This window comes from Brassica napus, chromosome C4 (assembly GCF_020379485.1).
Source record: "Brassica napus cultivar Da-Ae chromosome C4, Da-Ae, whole genome shotgun sequence".
Taxonomy (NCBI): domain Eukaryota; kingdom Viridiplantae; phylum Streptophyta; class Magnoliopsida; order Brassicales; family Brassicaceae; genus Brassica; species Brassica napus.
This window is the reverse complement of record NC_063447.1, coordinates 20,887,148-20,909,777: the sequence shown is the minus strand read 5'-3', so window position 1 is coordinate 20,909,777 and position 22,630 is coordinate 20,887,148. Positions and strand designations below refer to the sequence as shown.

Here is a 22,630-nt window from a genome sequence, read left to right as displayed (position 1 = left end):
GGATTTCTCTTCGTGAAGATCAAAAAGACAAATACGATGATGCTCGGTGCCTGTACATCCAAGCTTTCGGGACGAGGAAATATCTTGAGCAGATCAAGGACTCGGGAATTGAAATCCCGCAGGAGACCATTGATACTTTCGCCGAGCAAGAGGAGCATTCTGAGCGGGAAGCAACTCGTTTGGAGGTTAAGGAGATTCCGGTGGAAGATCTTCGCCTTTCTCCGCTAGTGCTGGAATCTCGGTTCTTAATTGAAGATATTTGGCGGCAGATCAATCCGTTCGGGTCAAATGTCGATTTGATCGACTCTGAAGCCGCTATTGCTCTTCGTACTCCCTACGTCGACCGAGATCCCCACTCCGAAGATCGCATGAAGGAGCTTGCTCAGACCGCCAGATCTTCCACTCAACATACTGATCAAGACGTCGATCCTATGAAGCAGACGTCGACCGGTGCGGTCGTTCCGAAGGACGGAGTCGTGCCTACCATCGTCCTGACTGATTCTCCCGCGAAGGCATCTAAAACGCGAGCTCGTCCTCATCTTCCTCTGAAGATCCCGAGAAGAAAGACGGTGTTCCTGCGGGTCGTCCAAAAGAGGTGCCTACGGCGAACGCGGATCCGCCAGCCCCAACATTTGGTCGTGTCTCGGGTCCAGGAGAGGGAGATGGCGGCGGCAGCAAGGATCCTCCTGTTGTCGACAAGTGAAACTCGTTGTCTGTTGTAACTTTTCTTTTCTTTTTATCTCGGTCTCGGCTCGTCGAAGCCCTTGAACTCTTGTTTTGTCTTGTATTATTGGCCCGGATGGGTTTTGTTGTTCGGTACTCGTGAGGTTTCCCTTTCCTTTTTAAAACTTCAAATTGTTTTTAAGTGTTTTCATCTTAGGTGCATCACGAATGATCGTAAATGACTTAGTTGATTTTGAAATAATCTGTTGCCCGTTGATTTAAGCCTACCAATCTTGTTGACGATTAGTCGGATGAATAAAGACAACGAATTTTAATAAGTTTCCGAGGAAAAGGTATTCGGACGCTACACAGTAATCGAGAGAAATTTGGTCGGCCAACTCGTTATTCTTCGATTTGCGATGAGGTCCGAAAATTCTGCTCGTGAGTCGGTCAATGCGGAATGCATAGGTGACGCGGGACTCTATTTTCCCTTCGTTCGATATCTGATCAGGACTCGTCCGATTGATTGGGATGAGTGCCTGTGCGCCGCTTATGAGTTAAGGGGCTGGCATCGTTTGTTCAGAGTGAAGTCTTTCTTCTTCATCCTCTTCTTCTTGGGAGCGTCATCTGTTGGTGGATCCCCGGCTTCCTCTTCTTACCTCCCTTCTTGGAGGAACCGCCCGCGCCGGTTTGCTTGATGTTCCCTTCCTCATTAGGCTCCCCCGAGCCTTGGCATCTTTCTTCTTCTTCCTTGAGTTCTTTCTTTGGGAAGAGCCGCCAGTGAGAGCTTGCTCGGCGGTAACGGGAGCAGCAGCAGCGACCTCTGTCCCCGAGGGACCCACTTTGCTTCCGGAAGCACCTTTCTTGGCACCTATCTTCCCAGCCACAATAAGACTGAAATCTGGCAATTGCTTCATGAATCTGGCTCGGTTAATTTCTTTCTGCTCAGCTCGTGTGAAAAGCGACAACCTCTTCGTTGCCGACTGATTGATGTGGGGAAGCGAATCCGAGATCCAATCCTCTGCAAAAAAAGAAAACCCTTAAGTTATCGATTGTTTGCTCGGAAACAGAAAAGGGGAGTAGAAACTCACGATTGGCAATTCGATCGATATATTTTTGGATCCTCTCCCGAGTAAAGTTCTCCCAATGATCATGTCTCTGCAACGCGACAGTTCGGGCACTCTTCTTCCAGTCCTCGGAGTAGGTGGCAAGATTCGGATGACCAACTGCAAAAAAAAAAAAAACAATAAACAACAAACGCAAAACGTCAGATGAGTACGCGCGATAGTCGTCACTAAATCAGTATGCTATACCCATCTCCGCATTCCAAAGAACACGATAACTAGATCTCGGCGGTTCCTCAAACGCCGACCTATTCGAGTTCACATAGAAGTACGAACGCTGCCAATCTGAGGTTTTGGTCGGATACCCGGTGACCACGTTGTAGTTCGGGCGCATTCTCGTCGAGACTAGCCCATCATCGGAAATTGAGACCGAAGTCAGCTCCTTGAACGATCTTACGCTCAACGATGTCCCCACCTCAGCTGCGATCACCGACAGAACGACCATCAGACGAAGCGAGCCGTTCATCAACTGACTCAGAGCAACTCCCTTGCGGAATGCGTAAGCTGTGACGATTCGAGGAATCGGAAACCACAGCTTTGTGTCATTCTGAAAGTACGACTCATAGACGCATTGATAACCTCTCGGCGGTGACCAAGGCCTCTGGTCTTCCTTCGGGATTATGAACGAAACCCCGTGCGCGTTGAGATCTTGGAGAATAGCTTCCACCGACTTTACGGTAGACTTCGTCTTCTCGACGTTCGGCCAGTCTTGTCCATCAGCAACGGAAGGTCGAATCCGCCAGGCCTCCAATGGACTCTCCTCGGCGAAAATGTTCCCCGGATAGTAACTGATCAGAACAGTCGGGATGTCGACCGCCTCTTGACCATCATCGTCGTCCCGGAATTGTTCCCTCGCCTCCGAGAGTAGGAGACGTTGCGCTAGATCCATGTTCCCCGTATCCATCATTGCTTCGTGATGGATATCCTCCGGATCCTCGGAAGAACCCCGAGCAAGTGCTACTTTCTTCCCCTTTTGCTCCCGAGTTAACCGTTGGGACGACGACATCTCGGATAATCGAAGTTCTAACAAAGAGATTAAGAGAGAGAAGGAGAGTAGAGAGAGAAAGTACCTTGATGCTGCGGAGAAAAATGAGAGGAAGCGAAGAGGGGTGCGCTATTTATAGGAAAAGGCAAGCGTTGGGATCAAGGCGTAATAATTACGCCTAATAAGGCCTAAATGGGCCTAAACCCTATTGGCGCGTGACCGACAGACGCGCCGGTTTGTTTTCTCGACAGAAAAGCGTTTGTATCGCGATCAATTAAAATGAATTAGGTTAAGTCGATCGGATAAAGACTATAAAAGGAGAGGAAAGCAAAAGAGAAAGGGGATCGACACTTGGCTACACAAACTTAGCGGCGAGATTAGGGTTTATTGTCTGTACAATCATCTCTCTGCTATTTGTATTTTTCCGGTTTAAGCTCTCACGAGCTCCGGCTTGCCATTACTTTCTCCACCTTTGTAACCTCATCTCGAAATCTAATAAACGCCTCTGTTCGACCCATTTTTAGTATTGTTTACTTCACTTGAGGCCAAACTCACCTTAAACAATACCTTTGATATCTTTGAGTATTTTGAGTATTTATTCGAGATTGAGATTGAGATTGGGTATGAGCTGAGAGTGAGTATTTTTTGGATTTTACAGTTTTAGATTTCTATTCAGTTTCAAGTTCGGTTCAGGTAAAAACCAAAACCTGAAATACCATAGAACATGATCTATACATGTGTTTTGTTCGGTTCGGTTCAGTTCATATTTATTTTATAGTAAAAATATATTATCTATTTTTTGTATTAGATTATAATAAAATAAAATTCTGCAGTTTTAAAGCTCGATCAAAATCTAGTTTATTAGATTATAAAAGTGAAAAAACTATAGGATAAATTTTTTTAAATAAATGGTGTAGAATTTAGTGAACAAAAATGAATTTACTATTCCCATTTTGACCCAGAATGTTGTACTTGTGAGTAGGCCTCGGCGTTCGGGTCTTCGGGTCGGGTTCGGACCGGTTCCTTTCGGGTCCGGGTCTTTTCGGGTTCTAAATATTTAGACCCAATAGGTACTTAGAAATTTCCGGTTCGGGTTCGGGTCGGTTTTTCTCGGGTCCGGGTCGGTTCGGGTCTATAATTAAAATACCTATAAAAGACCCGTAATTTTTCGGGTCCGGGTCAGATTCAAGTATTTAGGATCTGAAAATGACATGATATACTTAGTTCCATCAACTTTAGTTGAATATTTGTCATATATATCTAAAATTTTACAAAACAACTTAAAAGAAAGTATTAATAATTAAAATAAAACATTTTAAAACTCTAAATTTTACATTTTAAAACTTTATATTACTTAAAAAATGTTAAAAAATAATAACAAATATTGTTAACAAAAAATATTTTAACTAAATCATAAAATAATATATATATAAATAGAACACAAAAACATCATAGTTTTAGATATACATGTTTTAAGTCGGGTACAAATCAGTTCTTATCGGGTCGGGTCTATTCGGGTCGGTTCTTTTCGGGTCCGGGTCTATTTGCGTCGGTTCTTTTTCGGTTCCGATTCTTTCGGGTAAAAAAAATTTAGACTCAAAAGGTACTTGTAAATTTTCGGTCCGATTCCGGATCAGGTATTTTTGGATCGGTTCTGCATTAAAATGCCCAGGCCTACTTGTGAGAGCCCTTTTTCATCTCTTGTGCAACCTATAGGCACTTTCACCCTGTCGGTAATAGGGATTCTTCCCATGGCGCTCGAAGCATTTCCCCCTTTAATCGCCGATCAGCTCCATTACTTACTCAACCACTCTTCTGATTCCATCAAGGTAAACATCATCACTAATTCCACTAGATTCATGTTCCAATCCTCCCTTGTTCGTCGTTCTCTATTTGGAAAATTAGGGTTCCTAGGGCGTTATTAAACTTAAATTATCTTCTTCAACGATTTGTAGATCGAAAATGTACGGTCGGGTAACAGGTTCAATCCCAGAATCCTCGATCGTTTTACTTTGGTCATACCTTATTGTCTGGACGCGATCAAATGTAAGTGTTTTCTTCTTCTCAATTTGCAATTTTTTCTGTAATTTCACAACGTTTTTGTTTCCTTTTTTGTGGCAGGGGATGTTATTTACAATTCAGAGTATCCATCAGCTCCTCCTGATTTCATATTTGGGCCAGACGATGAGGATTTTATGCCTTGTAGTAGCACTATTGCTCCTGTTGATTCATTACTAGACAAGGCGTTGTCTGAGTGGAACAACCAGGACTCGACACTGCTACTTGTTCTCATTCAAGGATTGAGGTTGTTTCATTAAAAGCTTTGTCCGCATGGCACTTTTTCTTCTTTCTATATACCCATGATTCGATGAACTTTGAGTAGAACTCTCATGGTTATCTGGCAATCTCACCAATTGGGTTTTCTACAAAACTCTGAATGTTCTCCGCATCAATAACCCATTCAAGGTACTTCCTTAGCTCACCAACTAGAAGCTGTGGAAGATATTAGCTTTCTTAGTATTTGATTAGTAGCAGATCCGGGGAAGGAACTTTCAGAATTTTCCAGAGGAGAATCTAATTGGTGCCAGACTGCCATAACTGAGACATGGGAGTTCTACTTCAAAGATAAATCTGGGTAATATTGAGGTTGCTTTCAGGTTACTACCTGGCTCAGTTCAAGTTGTTTTCTCACTGTACAGGGATCAATATGTGGCCTACCAACGAAAGCGAGTGGGTCAAGTTGATGATGATCGTGTCAAGTTTGAAATTAGCACCGTTTTAACTCGCAAGGTAATTATGCAAGTCATTAATTTTATATCAGGAATCATTCATAAGCTGTTTTTTTTTTCCTAGCATTTATGCGTTAATAGTGATGGAAAAAGCAACCTTTTTGTTTTTATATTGTCCGAGTGTAAAAGCATATAGATTCTGTTGCTCAGGTCATGTTAAACCCTAGGATTGGATCAGTTATGTCTTGAATGCTGGGTTGAAATTTGATTTTGTTTTTGGTTTAGAATTTGTATTTTGCGTGCAAAACCATTTTAGATATATCATCTCATAGTTCTCAATATTGATGCTCTTTTTGTTTTCCTTTTTCTCAGCGAATTGAAATGCAAATGACTTCAGGAGCTGACAAGGTATTTATATCTGTCGATCATCTCTTGGTGAAGTCAGCGAATAGTAGGCATGTGACTTACCATTACCTTTAACTTTTAATGTAGCCAGAGGAAGTCAAGTTTGCAGTACCTCTTGTGATGGATATGAGCGTAAACAAACTTGTTGTTGGGTGCCCTTGGAAGAATGAGCAGAAAATTTATCTTCAGGTCTCGTTATCCCATTCTTCACGCCTTTTCAATTGTTAGCGTCTTGTTGATAAACTAGTTGTGGATGCAGGTGGTATACCCGATTCTTCGAAAGTATGAATCAGCACCTTCGTCACCTCGTCTTAAATTAGTATCATCTTCTGATTTAAAAGCGCTTTTCTCTGTAGTGGATGTTAAACTTCCTCCATGGATGGATGGGATGTAAGTTACACCTGTACAAAAATAATCAGTCTACCTCCATACCATGCATATACTGAAAACCCTCTACTTTTTTTCTAATTTGAAGGTGCTTAGCTGAATATCTTCCCCATCTCGAAGAAACCCTTGAGAGACAAGTCAGTTCCTACTAAATCTTCTTCACATAAAAATATGTGTGTAATTTTGTTAGTATCAAGGTCTTATCGAGTTTTACTTTCTAGATCCTGGAAGCTGTTTCTGCAATTGTTGTAAGGAGGAGTTTTGTTGAGGCACTGACTCTTTTTCTTGGAAGACCTCTTGAAGCGGATCCTGTAAGTAATTTCTTGGCATATGTTTAAATTGATTTCCGAGATTCTCAGATTTTCTTATTATTATTATTGTGTTTTCTTGCTAGACCTTTTGCCGTAAGGCATCGTTCCTTGCTACCTCGGGACCATTTCCATTCGTGGTAAGTCTATCACTCCTCAGGGCTTTCAATACAAAGTAGATTTTGATTCAGTTGAGTTTATCAAAGCTTTATCTTCTGGAGAATTCTCAGTTCCGCAGTAAATATGAAGTCTTTTGATGTAGGTTCACTTCTTCTTTCCAACTCAATTTCCAAAGCAGCAGCCAGCTCTAATGCTCCAAAGTTGCCAGGTATGAAAAACAATCTGGAAACGAGCCAAACAAAAGTCGTTGGGTTTCTTTTTTTCTTAGGTATAATGAATGGATAATTTTTTAATATGCAGCATTTAAACCAATTGAGCGAGCCGGTCAAATTAAACCTCCTCACCGATTACCCATGGAGTCCAAGGTGGGAAGTGGGGCGCATGGCTGAACGATTGTGGTGAGTCTCGCTTACATGTCACATTTACTGATTCTCCTTGTTTAACATTCAAAGCTTTTTACTTTATGCAGTGACTTCCTAACCGATGAAGCTGTCAACTTCAAAAAATATTGTAACGAAGCTCTGCTCCAACATTAGAGTCCCTAAACTGAGCTCTTTTTTCTCTCTTGAAATGTTTGTTATATTTCTCCTGTTATGTTTTTTTCGTTGAAATTTGAAATTTATTGATAAACGAGAAGCACACTTACAAATATGGAATGTGTAAAAGAGGAACCAGAGACAGGAGTAGGGCTGCGACTTCGGATATTCGGATCGAGTTCGGATAGATCGGGTCCATGCCTTTCGGATAAGTGAATTATATAACAAACATATCCAATATAATGACTTTTTCACAAGAATTTTCCACTCTGAACTTTGTTGAATCTAGATTAGGGTTGATGATATTAACCCATGTCCGTATCGGCGGCAGATAGGCGCTCGGCGGATGAGAGCTGCAACGATTTTGATATAATTGGCTTAAAAATTGGAAAATTTGAAAACCTCACTTTTTTGTTCATTAGAGTTCCAGAAATCGAACGATTTTGATATAATCGGCTTAAAAATTGGAAAATTTGAAAACCTCACTTTTTGGTTCATTAGAGTTTCAGAAATCGAATTTATATGGTAGATCTATCAGTTTTGAGTTTAAATACCAAGAAAAACGAAAGAAAAAGATGAGAATTTGAGAAAAAGATATTTGGCCGCCATTGAAATTGAGTTGCAGTTCGTGTATCCTAAAGAAGAGGATGATCAGAAATTGTCCATACTACTCTTCATTAAAGTTAATGCCGAAAAAACCTAAAATTTCCACTGCTAGGCTTTGAACCTGACACCTACAATCCAAACTAAGCACCTAAGCCACTGAACCAACTCAACATCTCATGTACTTATATACAATATATAATATATATGCGATAACTAATATAAACACCCTAAAACTAGGCCCCGATTAATTGATTCGGCGCTAGGCTCCATCTGGCCGCACGTACAGCGCCTAGCGCAATCCCGAACAGGGATATTAACATATTTGCTTGGTTTATGGCTTGAGGGTGAAGGATATGGGTTTGGCCAGCTACTAGCTTCCTCCGAACTGGTTGATGGGTAGATTTGTGGGTTGATTAGATTCACTAGCTTCCTCCGAACAGGTTGATGGGTAGGTTTGTGGGTCGAGTAGATTCACTGAGGCTGCGGAAAGACTTTTGAAGGTTTGTTGGTTGATTAGATTCACTAGCTTCCTCCGAATAGGTTGATGGGTAGGTTTGTGGGTTGATTAGATTCACTGAGGCTGCGGAAAGACTTCTGAAACTTTTCTCTCTTTCTGAATTTGACACACCAGTCAACTTGAGAGTTTGTTGATAATTTTGGATTCACACACTTCCACAATCAAGTTGCTCAAAGAACAATGAATCACCAAAGAATAAAACAGTTTTTGATTTAAAATGATGATTGAGATTACAAACTAAGTTCGACCAGAACTAAATAGAAAAGGAGAACAGACACGAAAATAAGTAGAGTGGCTGCATGAGCAGCATGAAGAAACTGTAATAGACAAAGAAATAACTAGTTCGGTGGTGGGTGAGGTGGTTAAGCAATAAAAGACAACTTCTTTATAATTTTGACCAAGGCTTCTTCATCACTATTCTTCTGGTATTTCCTGATGCAAATGGGCAAGTAATCCAATGGAAAAGGCTGGTCGAAAATGGCTTCAAACAAAATCAAAGTGATTTTGTTATGATTTTCATCACGGACCGGAAATACTTTGCTTTGGGCCCATCGATCCAGAACGTGTCTAGAAGCTTTCTTGGGCATGTTGGAATGTGTTCCTGACTTTGGCTTGATGGAATAATGCAATCGCTCACCATTTAGGAACAAAAACTTCACAAGATCATCAGGTGGCCGTATTAGATCGATATGGCCGAAAATGGGAATTTTTCGAACATCTCTGAAAACTCCATGACCCAAACTGATTCTGGCTTGACTAGTATGATCCTCATGCTTAGTTTGGTTGAGTACAATAGTCTCTAAAATCCCCTTTCAGGTCTGGTTGGTCGTCCTTCATTCCAAGCTCCTTCATCATCCATATTGGGTCATCTTGATTGGTTTTAGAGCTGGCCAAATTTCATAATAGGTACTTAGTAAATTTTGGTTCGGGTTTCAGGTCGGGTACCACCGGTTTCGCGTCGGTTCCGGGTACTCGTTTATTATGTAACTCATATATATTTACAAAATAAAATAATTTAATATAAATCGAGTGGTCCACTGGTTACACACTTGCTTTTTAGTCTATCCAACTCGGATTCAAGTCTCTAAAAGTTTATAAGAATTTTACTATTGGAATGCTATATATATTTGTAATATAAAAGAATACATAAAAGTTGAAGTGCTCTAGTGCTAACATAGTTGCTTCTGTGCCTTTCCAACCTAGGTTCGAAATAGGACCCGCTGGATAATATACCAATAACCGAAACCGAACCGGTCCATTTCGGGTCGGATCCAGTTCGGATAAACGGTTTCGGTTAAAAGTCCCAGACCTAGATAGGAGAGAACCCGATAAAACTGCAGACCCTACCCCAAAAAAATAAACGAATTATATATGTAACTTCAAGCCAACAGGAAACCTGCAAGTCTATGGGGAAATTTGTATCCAGAAGAAAATATCATGTTTTTTACTGCCTTGATAATGAGTCTAGATGTCTGCTCATGGGTACTCCAAGCTCCATCATGGCGCCCAGTATTTCTCTCTCGCCAAAGGAAGTAGACTTCAGTTTGCTCCTGTTATGTTAAACTCTAATGGAATCCTTTTTGTACTTCCATGAAAATATTGAATGACAATTCAAACCGTTTCTTCTCAATTTCAACATTATATTTTCTTTTTTCTGTCTCGCTCCAACTCTGTTTTCTTTAACGAGTCATAATAACTTCGACAATTACAGACTTAAGTTATATGTTAGATATAAAGGAAATGAGCACGAAGTTCTGTATAAATCTCCTGTTATTAGGACTATGATGTATTTTATTAACTTTACAAATAATTTTTTCTTATATTTACCGTACATATATATATATTAATTAAATTTTTAAAAATCGATTTTCCTATTATTTTATTATATTATTTTTTGTATATAAAATATGTTTCTTACAATTTAAACAAAAATAGATATAATTTTACTAAATATTATCAAAAATATATTGAAGTGTTAAAAAAAAGATTAACTATGTTGTGAATATAAAATAAACAATAAAATTTTATTTGTACTTATATAGATTATATATATATAAATTATTAATTTGTGATTTTAATAAGATCATACATTTACATAGGTAAAGTGCACAAATTACCCCAAAAACAACTCTCTTAAATAAGAGATCGATTACATTAGTTAAGGATCATATCCACAGAAATTCGATACCTCACACAATAGACTTGAGTTTCAGATCAAGCTAAGTCAAAATATATAAAGCAATAAATAAACATTAAAGTAGACAGATGAGTTTGATTGTTGATAGAAGAGGGGTTGCTAGACTTAGGGTTTCATTCATGTTATTAGAACTCAATCTATAGATGCTAAGAGTTGATCCTAGGACTCGATGTCTAATGCAAAAGACAACCAGCTCTCGCTGTGAGTCTAATCTATTGACTAACTCCGGTGTTTCAACTGTTGCATGTCAACACAGACTGAGTGTCGATCGATACTATTGAATGAGTGTCGATCGACACTGCGTTAGGCAAGCATTACAGATCTGATCGATTTGCTCACTAGTTTTTCACTAGATCAGCTGTCACATGTTTCTAGCAATCCTAACTCAGCAGAATTAATTCAAGAAGAGAACCAACCATCATTGTTGTCTACAATCCTAAGTTCAGAGTTCTAGTTAGCTATTCTAGAACACAAACAATATGTCAATTCTGTGAATGATCTAATAATCACCCTAGCAGATCTATAATCAGAAGAACATCAAAACTCTAGAAAACATAGATCTAACCTGTGGATCTATTAAGACATAATAGTTGTCATAGAAATCATAGATGAATAGATATAATAAAACCAATAAAAAAATCAAAGGAATTCCAAGAGGACTCTGAAGGAGTTCATCTCTTCTCTCCTAACCTAATACTATTAATAAATAATAGAATAAAGCATAACATAAAGTATAGAAAACGTAGCCGTCAACAATGGCTTAGAAAAAATATATATAGGGTTTTAGGTCGGCAAGGTACATTCTGGTAATATTTTGTGACTTCTGGGCCCAAGGCCGTGGTGTCGATCGAAACTCATTCTAATCCTCGACAGCTTCCTCTTGCGAGACATATGTATCACTCTTCGGTAGAAAGGGCATAACATTAGATCTAACCGTTAGATGGACCTCAAACCTGTGGACGTAGAAAGCTAACTCAAAGTTATATCTTCTGTCAAAATATGGGATCAATCGCAACGTGGGAAGGCTCCATCCGTAGCTAAACTTCTGACGCGTCCGTCCAGTTCTGCACCTCAAAAAGCTTTATAATCACCAAAGTTCTCCAAAACGTATCTGAACCTGAAAATACTCTAAAAGAGATTACAAACACATATAACAGACTCTAAATAGGTCATATACTATGGTCTAAATGTAGTAAAATCCATGGTATATCAATAGGATTTTCTAAGAGTTAGTTATTTTTATTATTTTATCGATTTGTATCATATTTTGAACCACTCTAAGTCGAGACTAAATAAATTTATTAATTTGTTGTGTTTATTAATTTATCGAGTACTAATGTATAGAGCTTTTTTGTATATTATTTTAGGATTTTTTAAAAAGATGTAACTTTCAATTTTATATTAATTAAATTTAAAACTTATTGGGTGACTTTTCAGCACCTATTGTTGATGTAATAACCATACAACTAGGTAATAATCCGCGCCTTGTGCGAAATGTGATTATTAGTTTTGTTATTTTAATAAAGAGACATTAAATCTGTTTAATCTGGATATCGGTTCGGTTTTAGGTTATTTTTTTATTTTTAATTTCCTAAAGTATAGCTATAATTCTAAATCAATATTTATTTTGGTTTGTTCGGTTCAAATTGTTGATGTTTTTTTTTGTTTTTCCGGTGATAACCAAAAATTATTATTATTTGTTTGGTTTCAGGTTATATGAATTTTAAATAGTCCTGATGTCGAACCAACGGTCTCATATTATAGTTTCTAAACATATAATAGTTAAAGAAAATGAAAATAAAATTATTAAGACAAATCATTTCACTACAATTCGGTCGATAGTAAAATAACCATTAAAAAGGAATATTTCAACTTGCAAGAGAATTAGATATTTAACTTGTAGTGAATATTTAGTTATATAGGTGTCCACGTTAATGTCTACATGTATGTGTATGTAAAGTACATAAAAGTGGTTGGTAAATATATAAAGATATTGTTAATCAATATTAAATGACATTTTTATTGAAAATAACACATGAAAGATAAAATTCTTAAAAAAAAATAATAAACAATAAAATAAGCCTAGACATTAGTGAATTTTCTTTCATATAAAGAAAGTCAAATTGTATTTGTAAATAGGGGTGTTTGGAGTATATGCGAGTATCCGAGTATTTGGAGGTATTAGTGTCGATTTGATCTGTAGCCACCCGGATATTCGGTGCCTCAGATATCCGAAAATATTAATATTTTTTTAAAAAATAAATGAAAATTATAAAATAATAATATTTCATTACAAAAAAAATTATTATTTAATTTTTTAAATTCTAATACGTAATATAATAAATTTAGTACATAAAAATATTGTAAAATTATATAAACTATAGTATATATATATATATATATTACTTATATATATAATTCTTTAAATATATGTATATATATGCATATAACGGATCGAATCAGATATCCGTTCCTAAAAATATTAGTATTTGTGATTTGCTCCGTTTTTACAGATATTTGTTTAGTATTTGATTTGCTTCGTAGGATTACATATATTCTGATTTTTTGGTTCGAATCAAAACAGATAACGAATCGAATAAAAAATTTACGAATATTTTGCCCAACCTATCCGCAAATAATAAAAATAATATATGTATAATTAGACTTTCGATTTGTTATCCATTTTGATTCGAATAAAAAAATCTGGATATTGTGAGTTTTATTGAAACCTTACATGTGAGTTTTATATTTAAAAACAAAACGTAAAATACATAGTGTTATCATATTTATGTAGAGTTTGGCTGAGAAGCTCATTATACGTGACACGTCAGCGTGCCCATTCTCAAATCGTTGTAAAGCTGCCACGTGTCTATTATAGTGTGAACACATTTATTATAATGTTTTTCCTTTAATATATAAGGGATGACAATAAAAAAATTTTAAATTAATAATCTCACAGAATCCACACTGGAATGGTTCGCAAGCATAGAAAGAAACTCCATTGACAAATTCACTTAGCTAGCGGTCGCGTTCCTGCAACACTACTATGTATTCGTAGAAGAGAAGATATCGGAAGGAGCACTTTTCTCAATAATACAAGGACATAATGAGACACTTCGATCCTACATAGACAGGTTGAAAGAAGGGAGATTTCGAATCATGAACCTGATCGACAATAAGGCCCTTACCGCGCTAAAAACTGTTGTCTGCTTCACTTAGCAATTTAAGGAAAAACTTGTTGGTCGGACACCAGTATTGCTCGAAGATATGTTACATCGCGCTTCGGACTTCTTCTTCATAGAAGAGGATACTGCAGCTATCACTGTAAAATGCAGACGAGACCCTTTGTATCCAACCCTGGAAAACGTAATACCAGGCCGAACGGTTAGTCACCTAGCAAACAAAATTATACCATCGATAATCTGACTCGAGGAACACAAGATCCCAAAAAACAAAATCTGCAAATTTCATAAGAAGAAGGGGCATTCCACCGGAGAATGTCGAACTCGACTTTGCATGTTAGCAAAGCAAGCCGAGGATCAAAAAAATGGGAAGCCCAAAGAAAAAGAAAGTTCTCCTCCACCAAAGGAGAATCCCAAAGCAAGTTCCTCAGAAAGAGAACAACCAAAAAAGAAGAGTCCTCCAGATCACAAGCGAGTCCTCGACCAAGAATCGAGCTCATCTTCAAGCGTCTTAGCATATGTGGCGGATCAATGAAATCAGTCACCACACCTCCTCCAGCGCCTCGAAATCCCAAAATACAATCAGGAGGTACACCCCTACTTAATATAAATATGATCTCCCTACCAATAACAGTTCTTAATAAACTCAAGGAGCCAAGGGATATAGTCGTAAGAGAATCGACATCATCTTTGGAGGCTCTAAATTATGTTGTGACTCAATAAACTCCATAAAATCCTACCAAAGAAGATCCGGAAACAGATCCAAGGAGATTACTCCAATGGAAGGCCCCAACGGCGAGATTACATTTCACGAAAGTGAAACGATTTAGCTCGATAAACCTCACGACGACTCCCTAATCATAAAGCAAGTCACTGGTTTCTAGCTGTCTCGAGTAATGATCAATATTGTAAGCTTGGTTGACGTGCTGTTCTGCGATGCTTTTAGACGTATGGGTTTTAACAAAACCAAAGTGAAAGGCACCATAATGCCTCTCACCGGATTAGCGGGAGAAACAACATACTTACTTGGATACATCTAGTTGCTAGTCTTCGCAAATAACGTACGCCAACTGGTTGACTTTTTCGAAGTAGATTAACTTGTGCCCTTCAATGCCATACTTGCCAGGCCATGGATCTACACGAGGAAAGCCATCCCTTCCACATATCATCAATGTGTAAAGTTTCTGATCCCGAAAGGCGTTCAGATCATCCGTGAAAGCCAAAAAGCATCCCAGAAATGTTATATTGGCTGCTATAAACGCTCATGGAACGATGCCTTGTATAGCAATTACAGAAAAGTGAAGAGCTAGTTGCTTGACACTACAACAAATTAAATACCCATCTATATGTGGTCCACTAAAAGATTTAATGATCCATGTCTTAGATGTTTTTAATCCAGACAAATGTGTCGGACTAGGAATCGATCTACAAGACCCTGTTAGGGTATTTTTGTGTACAAGCAATCCGTGCTCAGCTCTACAGAATGATAGGAGGCAAGAGACATGTCTTTGAGTGTATTCTCCTGCTTCGATAACTGATAAACCAAGAGATCCTGCTCTTAGGATACTGCCATATGGGTATGTGCCTGTATATGTCGTCGGTGCCTTTGTAGCAGCAGGGGAGATTGGTCGTTAGGCGGGGGCCGCCTATCGATAGTGAAGATCGCAGGATCTTCTTGATCTATGATCGATGGTTCCGACTACCAGGGTCGGTCCTTGGGTGTCTTCTGATCTATAGTTGATGGTTCCGGCTACCAAGGTCGGTCCTTGGGTATCTATGCACGAGACCATGGAAGGTGTTTGGACTTATAGTTGCATCCTTCAGTGGGGATTGCCTACGTACCCTTTAATGAGGGATCAAGCCGTTCGTAATTCATGTATATGGAGGCGCGTAGCCTAGATGGGCACGTAGCCTTGGCAGCACGTGGATCCAGTGGGCTCATGGCCTAATGGGCACATAACCTTGGGAGCACGTAGCTCTGTAGTGGATAAGAGTCATCTGTTCTAGAGGGCACATGGCCGGAACAGATGGTAGACCTGTCGATATGCTGCAGTGAGCATGATGTGTCGATGTGCCTAAATGAGCATGGAGGGACCTTGCTGATGAGCTGGAGATCGTGGCCTGAGCCAGTAAGTAGAGTTGTAGACGTGCTGCAGTGAGCATAAATCTTTATCTGGTTGATAGTAACCGCCAGAATCAGCCTATCATAGGCGTGTCGAAGAAGAAGGTCTTCTAGGTGTGGAGTATTGCCTTGGCGGCTGTGGAATTGGTGAGCTCTGGTAATGGACGTCTCGGACCCCCACTTCTTTAGGTTTAAAAACCTATATTTATAGTGGAGGTCGTGCCTCCCCTCTTAGGATTTGGAAATATTCATTATATCCTTAGATAATAGAATATTTTCATTTTTCTTAATATGTTAGGAATAGTTCCTCTTTCTCTCGGATTTAGGGAGATTCCTTATTGTTCAAGCTGGTTACCTTATTAAAGGAAAACTTCTTTTTATCCTAAGGCATGATAAATCACTCGGCCTGGAAGCCATAAGCTGGAGGCAGACCCAGACTCGGGGGCAGGAACCCGGAACTTGGAGGCATGAACCCAGAACCTGGAGGCAGGAACCTGGAAGCCGGAAGCTGGAGTAATCACTTCATAGGATATTTTCCCCAACAGCTTGCCCCTTATTTTCTGGTTTCATGTTTGAAGGCAGGAAATAACATGATTTTCTTCATAGGACTTCGTGAGTTTCACCATGGTATCAAGCTCCTTGTTGAATTTGGAGTAGGATATCGGCTCGTAGCCAGGGTCTTCAAAATTCCTTATCGAGTATGCTTGGATGTACTTGCGATCGGTCTGAAAGGATTCACAGCCTGATTGGAGATGTACGGCCTGGAGAATGGGCAATAATCCTTGATTCGACACAGACACGTGGTAGACATGTTTCAATGGGCATGTGTTTGGTCTGAGTGAGGATGGTCACATGGATGTAGTTGCACTCTTGATTTCGATGGACTGGAAGTGGATTATCAGGAAAACCATCATGTAGGACCTAGTAAATGCTCTAAGGGCGGACATCACTGTCGCGCAGGATCAAGTTGAGTCTGTAAGACTTCTTCTTCTCCTTTATAAAGATGAGACGTTGCCCCCATGGTGGGGATTGGTCGGAGTTGGCCGCATGTTAGATGGAGAAGTCGGGAACGTCTGCATAAAGGGTGATGCTTCTTCTCATACCCCAGATACTTGTGCTGCTCTGTAGCTATACTTGGCCTTAGTTCAGGCTCTCTGGTTCCATGAATTGTGTGGAGGAGTGTATGGGTCAGGACCCATGAATTCTGAGAGGGAGAATTTTGGCGAGGCTAAGGATTAGGGGGATAAGGAGGTTTAATAAGACCCGGAGGCCGAAACTGAGGATCCTCATGCTTGATTCTGCTGGCCTTGCTTTGCGCCTCTCGAGCTTGTAAATGTTGTAATGGACTTTCATTCAGATCTTCGTACCGGTCTCCTTATTGTGTTTAGCAAATTGATGCTCCTGGAGGTTTTGATTTTATAGCTGTAACTTCTTGCATTGTGTCAGGATTGTACCCTGACCTTCGGCAGAGGGACGTTCGGCATGTTTATCTTGGTACTTGGAGATAACCTAGTTGATTCTTGGTACCAGAGTAGAACTCTTTGACATGTTGTTTGCGGTGAGCAGTAGTGCCCATGCCGAATAAAGAATGTGGAACCATTAGTTGAACTCTACCAATTATTCTTGGCCACTCTCAACTATGTGATATTGCAATCATTCCCCGGAGGTAGGCTACAATCAATGCTAGGATGACCTTGTGTCGTGCTTTCTTGGAACCCGGAGGATCCTGGGCATGTTTTCTCAAAATCTGAAGATTTAGAGATACATCCTTCCGAAACTCATGGCTCGTGGGTGCGATTCTTCATAAATCGGAGGTTGTATGGACTTTCGTCCAGGAACCCGGAGACTGGATGGACTTTCGTCCGATAACCCAGAGGCTGGATGGACTTTCGTCCAGGAACCCGGAGGCTGGATGGACTATCGTCCTGGAACCCGGAGGCTGGATGGACTATCGTCCTGGAACCCGGAGGCTGGATGGACTATCGTCCTGGAACCCGGAGGCTGGTTGAACTTTTGTCCAGGAACCTGATGGTTGTGTGGACCTTCAAGGGGACCTTCTCGTATATCTTTTCGACTTGAAGTCGCCTCCGTCGGGTTGACTCTCGTTGATTGCTAGGTAGGCTTTTTGGAGCAGTGTCTTCCTTTATCAAAACCTGGGAGCGTCTTCCAGTGTGTCGTCCAGCTACCCTTTGGAAGAGTTAAATACAAAACCAGATGTGTTAGGTTCGTGAACTTGGAGTATAGGGATGCATCACATTCCACCTTCCGTAGATGGGTTACTCGTGAATTTTTTCCAAGAGATAGCAGGTCTCTCTTATGGACCCGGAGATTCAATAGATGGATCCTAGGATCGTACGGAACTATGGTATTGCTTCAGAACCTGGAGATGTTGTTGGGACCCAGAGGTGTCGTTGGGATCTGAAGGTCGTTTCTTGAGCCCGGAGGCTGCCTTAGACCCGAAGGTCACATTTAGAACCCGGAGGTTGAGTAAGGACCCGTAGGTTGTTTGGGAACCCGGAGGTTCCTTCAGACCCTGAGGTCGTATTTAGAACCCAGAGATCGTTTTGAACCCGGAGGTTGCTCTGGACCTGGAGGTCTTTTTGAACCTGGAGGTTTCTTTTGGACCCGAACGTCGTTTTGAACCCGGAGGTTGCTCTAGACCCGAAGGTCGTTTTGAACCCGGAGGTTTCTTTTCGACCAGAGGTCGTTTTGAACCCGTAGGTTGCTCTGGACCCAGAGGTCGTTTTGAATTCGGAGGTTTCTTTTGGACCCGGAGGTCGTTTTGAACCCGGGGTTATATAAGAGCCTGGAGGTTTATCTTTTCCAGGCCCTAAGATCTTTTAAGGACCCGGAGACTGCTTGGGGACCCGAAGGTTCTTAATAACCCGGGGGTTATGATCTAATAACCATGAGGTTATCTTTAGATCTGGAGTTCGTAAGAACCCGAGATATTTGGTTTTGCAGGGACTGTACTCCGCCTTACTAGGCAAGACTACTACCGGTACCTGTTCGGATTTCGTATTCTGCCGCTCGGAAGCTGGCTATTATCGAGTTATTATGTTGTATTCTACTTCTGCAGGAAGTCACTAACAGGTTTAGAGGGTGCTGGTATGGGTGTAATGACCCAAGTGCCAGGCTTTGCTGCTTTCCATGTTTGGATAAGCAGATATTATTAGGTGCTCCCGGACTTTTGCACTTTTGCTCCATGTATTCCACAGTACTTTTGCAAGTATACCCAGTGTTCCCTGTATTGTATAGCACATAGCATTTTAATACAAGTACTTTCACATGTGGTGCTCTAGGAACCCCGATGCGCCTTAGGCTGCACAGGGGTTTTAGGTAGTTTTGACAGTACACTCAGGCTTGCGCAGACCCAATCCTGCTTTATTCTCATACCCATTGTTGCTCCCTGTACAAACTCTGAGTTTGAATACAGTACTTTGCGTTTGTACTTATGCCTCCTGCGTTGTTGCAGGAATTGGCATGTTTCGTACGATGCTCCCTGCGTAAGAATAAGCGTGTAAGCTCCTTACGCAGTACTTTGCATATTATGTAATATGCTCCCTGCCTGAGAGTAAGCGTGTAAGCTCCTCAGGCAGTATTTTGCATTATATGTAATATGCTCTCTGCCTGAGAGTAAGCGTGTAAGCTTCTCAGGCAGTACTTTGCATTATCAGTACTTCGTATCCAGCATGGGAGTAGGCTCTTGAGCAGGAGTACTATATTTGACCACATACTATGGCTTGTGCTAGCCCATTCATGCGATTTTCAAATATTTTCCATGCGTTATATGTGTGGGGTTTCCACTTATGCGCAAGATCATAGGATCTTTTTTTTTGTAACAAGATCATAGGATCTAGTAATCCCTTTTATTGATCTAGAGGCAGGGATGGATGCAGGGGTCGGAGCCGGAGCTTCTCTAAACAGAAAATTGGAGGCCGGTGTCCTGCCTGAGGCCTGGATGATTTTACCCAACCAGTTTGTCCCTTATTTCTCGATTTCGTTCTCGAACTCGGCGAATAAACTTTGTTCTCAAGTCAATCGGAGTTGCTCATTCTCATCAGGCTTCCCCTGGGCAGGACACCACTCCAGTATTCCTTCTTTCCCAGGTATTTTTTGGGTCTGGACCGTTTTCGAACCTGGAGGAGAACAAATTTCCCCCGGATAGACCGGGGTCTAGTAGACGTTTCCAGGTTCTAGACTTGCTTAGAGATGACCTGGCAAGATGTCAAGACTTATTCATGGGGCTCGTGGCCTGAATTAGTTATCTCTGGTTGGCGCAAGACCTGAAGGAGAAACGGTCGAAGCTTCAGTGGGCATCAACATCGGCTTGTCGGTGGCAGGTCCCTCGAGCTTGGCGTGAACAGGACGTCGCTCCGAAGTCTCCTTTTCTGGGTTCTTCTTAGGCCTGGGCCGTGTTTGAACCAGGTGTTAGGGGATTTTTGTGTAGGCTCTTTGTGAGTACTACGGAACGATGGACAAGCTGGTAAACCCTATGAGTTTATATGTATTTCGTAAGGATTTGAGAGAATAATGAGAATATGGGCTTGAAGAGACGTATTAATGATCAGAAAACTAGAACAAGAGAGGCTACAATGATCTTTGAATAAACCCTAGTTCTAGTCGTCTAATTCTAGTCTCTAAGCCTTGGAGAAGTCGATCTCTTGCTTTAGGGTTTTAGTAGCTCTTATATAGTCGTTTAGGAGTCGGTTTCATTAGGTTAAACTCTTCCATATTCGGAAATATGGAAGGTTTTCCTTGTCGGAAGTTTTCCATTTCTTGGAAGGGAGCTCGGTTCCAGGGAGCGAACTCGGGGTTCCTTCTAGCGGGGACCCAGAGTGTTTCCTTATCGGGGACCCGAGGGTCTGGGTCCTGCCTGGAGGCTGGAGGAAATGATACCGGGGTATTTTTCCCTAACAGTTTGCCCCTTATTTCTCGATTTCGTCAAGTCGGGGAATAACCTGTGCGCTTATGTCAACCGGGGTTGCTCATTCTCAGCAGGCTCTCCTTAGGCAGGACCCTATTCCCTTGGTCTTGCTAGCCTGGGTTCCACTCAAGCCGGAACTCATTATGAACCCAGGTGAGGATCGATTCCTTCGTGTTTGACCGGAGTCTAGTAGTAGTTCCTTCTATCTTCTGGAGATGGTGGGGCCGAAACTCTGATGTTAAGATGTGTACAGGCTGGAGAGAGTCGGAGAGATGATACTGGTAATGGGTTCCTCATGATCTCGTTAGTTCTTCGGGTCCCCAGGACTGAGGGGATAGGTTCCCTTATCATGCTTCGAGACTCGTTTTCCCGCACAGTCTCACCTTCTTGACGCGTGTAAGTCAATCTTAGGGTTTTTTATTTTGTTTCCCCGTTTTTGCTGCCTGGACTTTTGGGTTTCCTTTTCTTTCTCACCAAAATCTCGCGCGATCTCTATTACTCAGGCCTAGGTCTTCATTCTCTCAGGTAACATTTTCTTTCTCCCCATCCTTTATTCCGAACCTTTAAGGATGACAAACGGTCTAGATCTCGCCCTCGGGTCCTCTTCGGTAGGTACTAGGGTTCACTCAAAACGTAGGGTTGGAAACGAGGCCTGCGAGTCCATGGATTCCTCAGAATCTTCTCTGGACCTGACCGCCGAAATAGAGGAACTCAGGAATGCTGCTGTTGGAGAGGCTCCGCCTCCTCCGGGAGGAGACAGACTTTCGCCGGTGGGTCCTCTATCGGTAATAGGAGTAGAGGAGGTCGCAAACTGGAGAAAGAAGTTTCGTCTTCCCGACGACGTTATCATTCGGATCCCTGGTCTTTTTGATAGGGTTTCATATTTTGAGCTGGGTGAGATCTCTGTATACGAAGGTTTCTTCGAATCGGGTTTCAGAGACCAGATTCCTTCTTTGGTGGCTGAGATTTCGAAGGTAGTGAAGATCTTGATATCTTGCATATTTCCATTGTTTTATCCATTCACCCATGTGCATTTTGATCATATAGACTAGGATTTAGCCATGTTTAGGTTGCATTTTCCATACATGAGTCTTTATCAGGTATTGGAGTACCACATGGAGTTCTTGGAGACATTTGGGTGCATTTGGAGCTCAAAAGAGGTGATAAAGGTGATCATTGGACGAGCAGTGCATGAGAGCGACCTCACCGGAGCGACACCGTGAAGTCGCTGTGACACCCCTTCAGAGCGACTTGGCCAGAGCGACACCCCGATGTCGCTTACGTTTTCATTGCTCGGAGGCACGAGAGCGACCTTAACAGAGCGACGCAGAGAAGTCGCTCGCGTTTTCATCGCTCGGAGGCACGAGAGCGACCTTACCAGAGCGACGCGGAGAAGTCGCTCGTGTTTTCATCGCTCGGAGACACGAGAGCGACCCGGAGCGACGTCTCGCAGTGACCCCTCCAGGTCGCTCCCGAAGCCTGGAGCGACCTCTCGGAGCGACTACTGGAGGTCGCTGCGCGCCTTTTGTTTGCTCGACTTCATGTTTACTCAAGGGCCTTTTGGTCATTTCATTATGCATGTTTTTACTTTCTAAACCTAAGTTTAAGTATCTTTTGTAAGCCATTAGAGGCAGGTTATCTTTTATCAAAAGAAAACCACCAAAAACCTTTGGAAAGTTCCTCTCTTGATTGAACTGATCATTTTGTTATTGCAATTCTGTTGTTTTCATATCTATTATCTGTATTTCTCTACATGATTAATCTGAAATCCAATATGGGTTTAAGAGGAATCATGAAGAGTAGTGAGTAATCCATTCTTGAA

General features: G+C 41.1%; 1 protein-coding gene across 1 annotated transcript; it reads left to right on the top strand.

The window, feature by feature from the left end:
• The first annotated feature begins 4,421 nt into the window (after window positions 1-4,421).
• On the top strand, window positions 4,422-7,370 carry LOC111205105 (BRISC and BRCA1-A complex member 2). Its single transcript, XM_022700484.2, has 13 exons — window positions 4,422-4,601; window positions 4,728-4,818; window positions 4,894-5,077; window positions 5,472-5,562; window positions 5,874-5,909; window positions 5,994-6,095; window positions 6,166-6,296; window positions 6,382-6,430; window positions 6,515-6,604; window positions 6,688-6,741; window positions 6,864-6,929; window positions 7,022-7,119; window positions 7,191-7,370. Exons 1-13 carry the CDS (start codon window positions 4,437-4,439, stop codon window positions 7,255-7,257), a joined length of 1,224 nt encoding a protein of 407 aa, XP_022556205.2. The 5' UTR covers window positions 4,422-4,436; the 3' UTR covers window positions 7,258-7,370.
• Window positions 7,371-22,630: the final 15,260 nt, after the last annotated feature.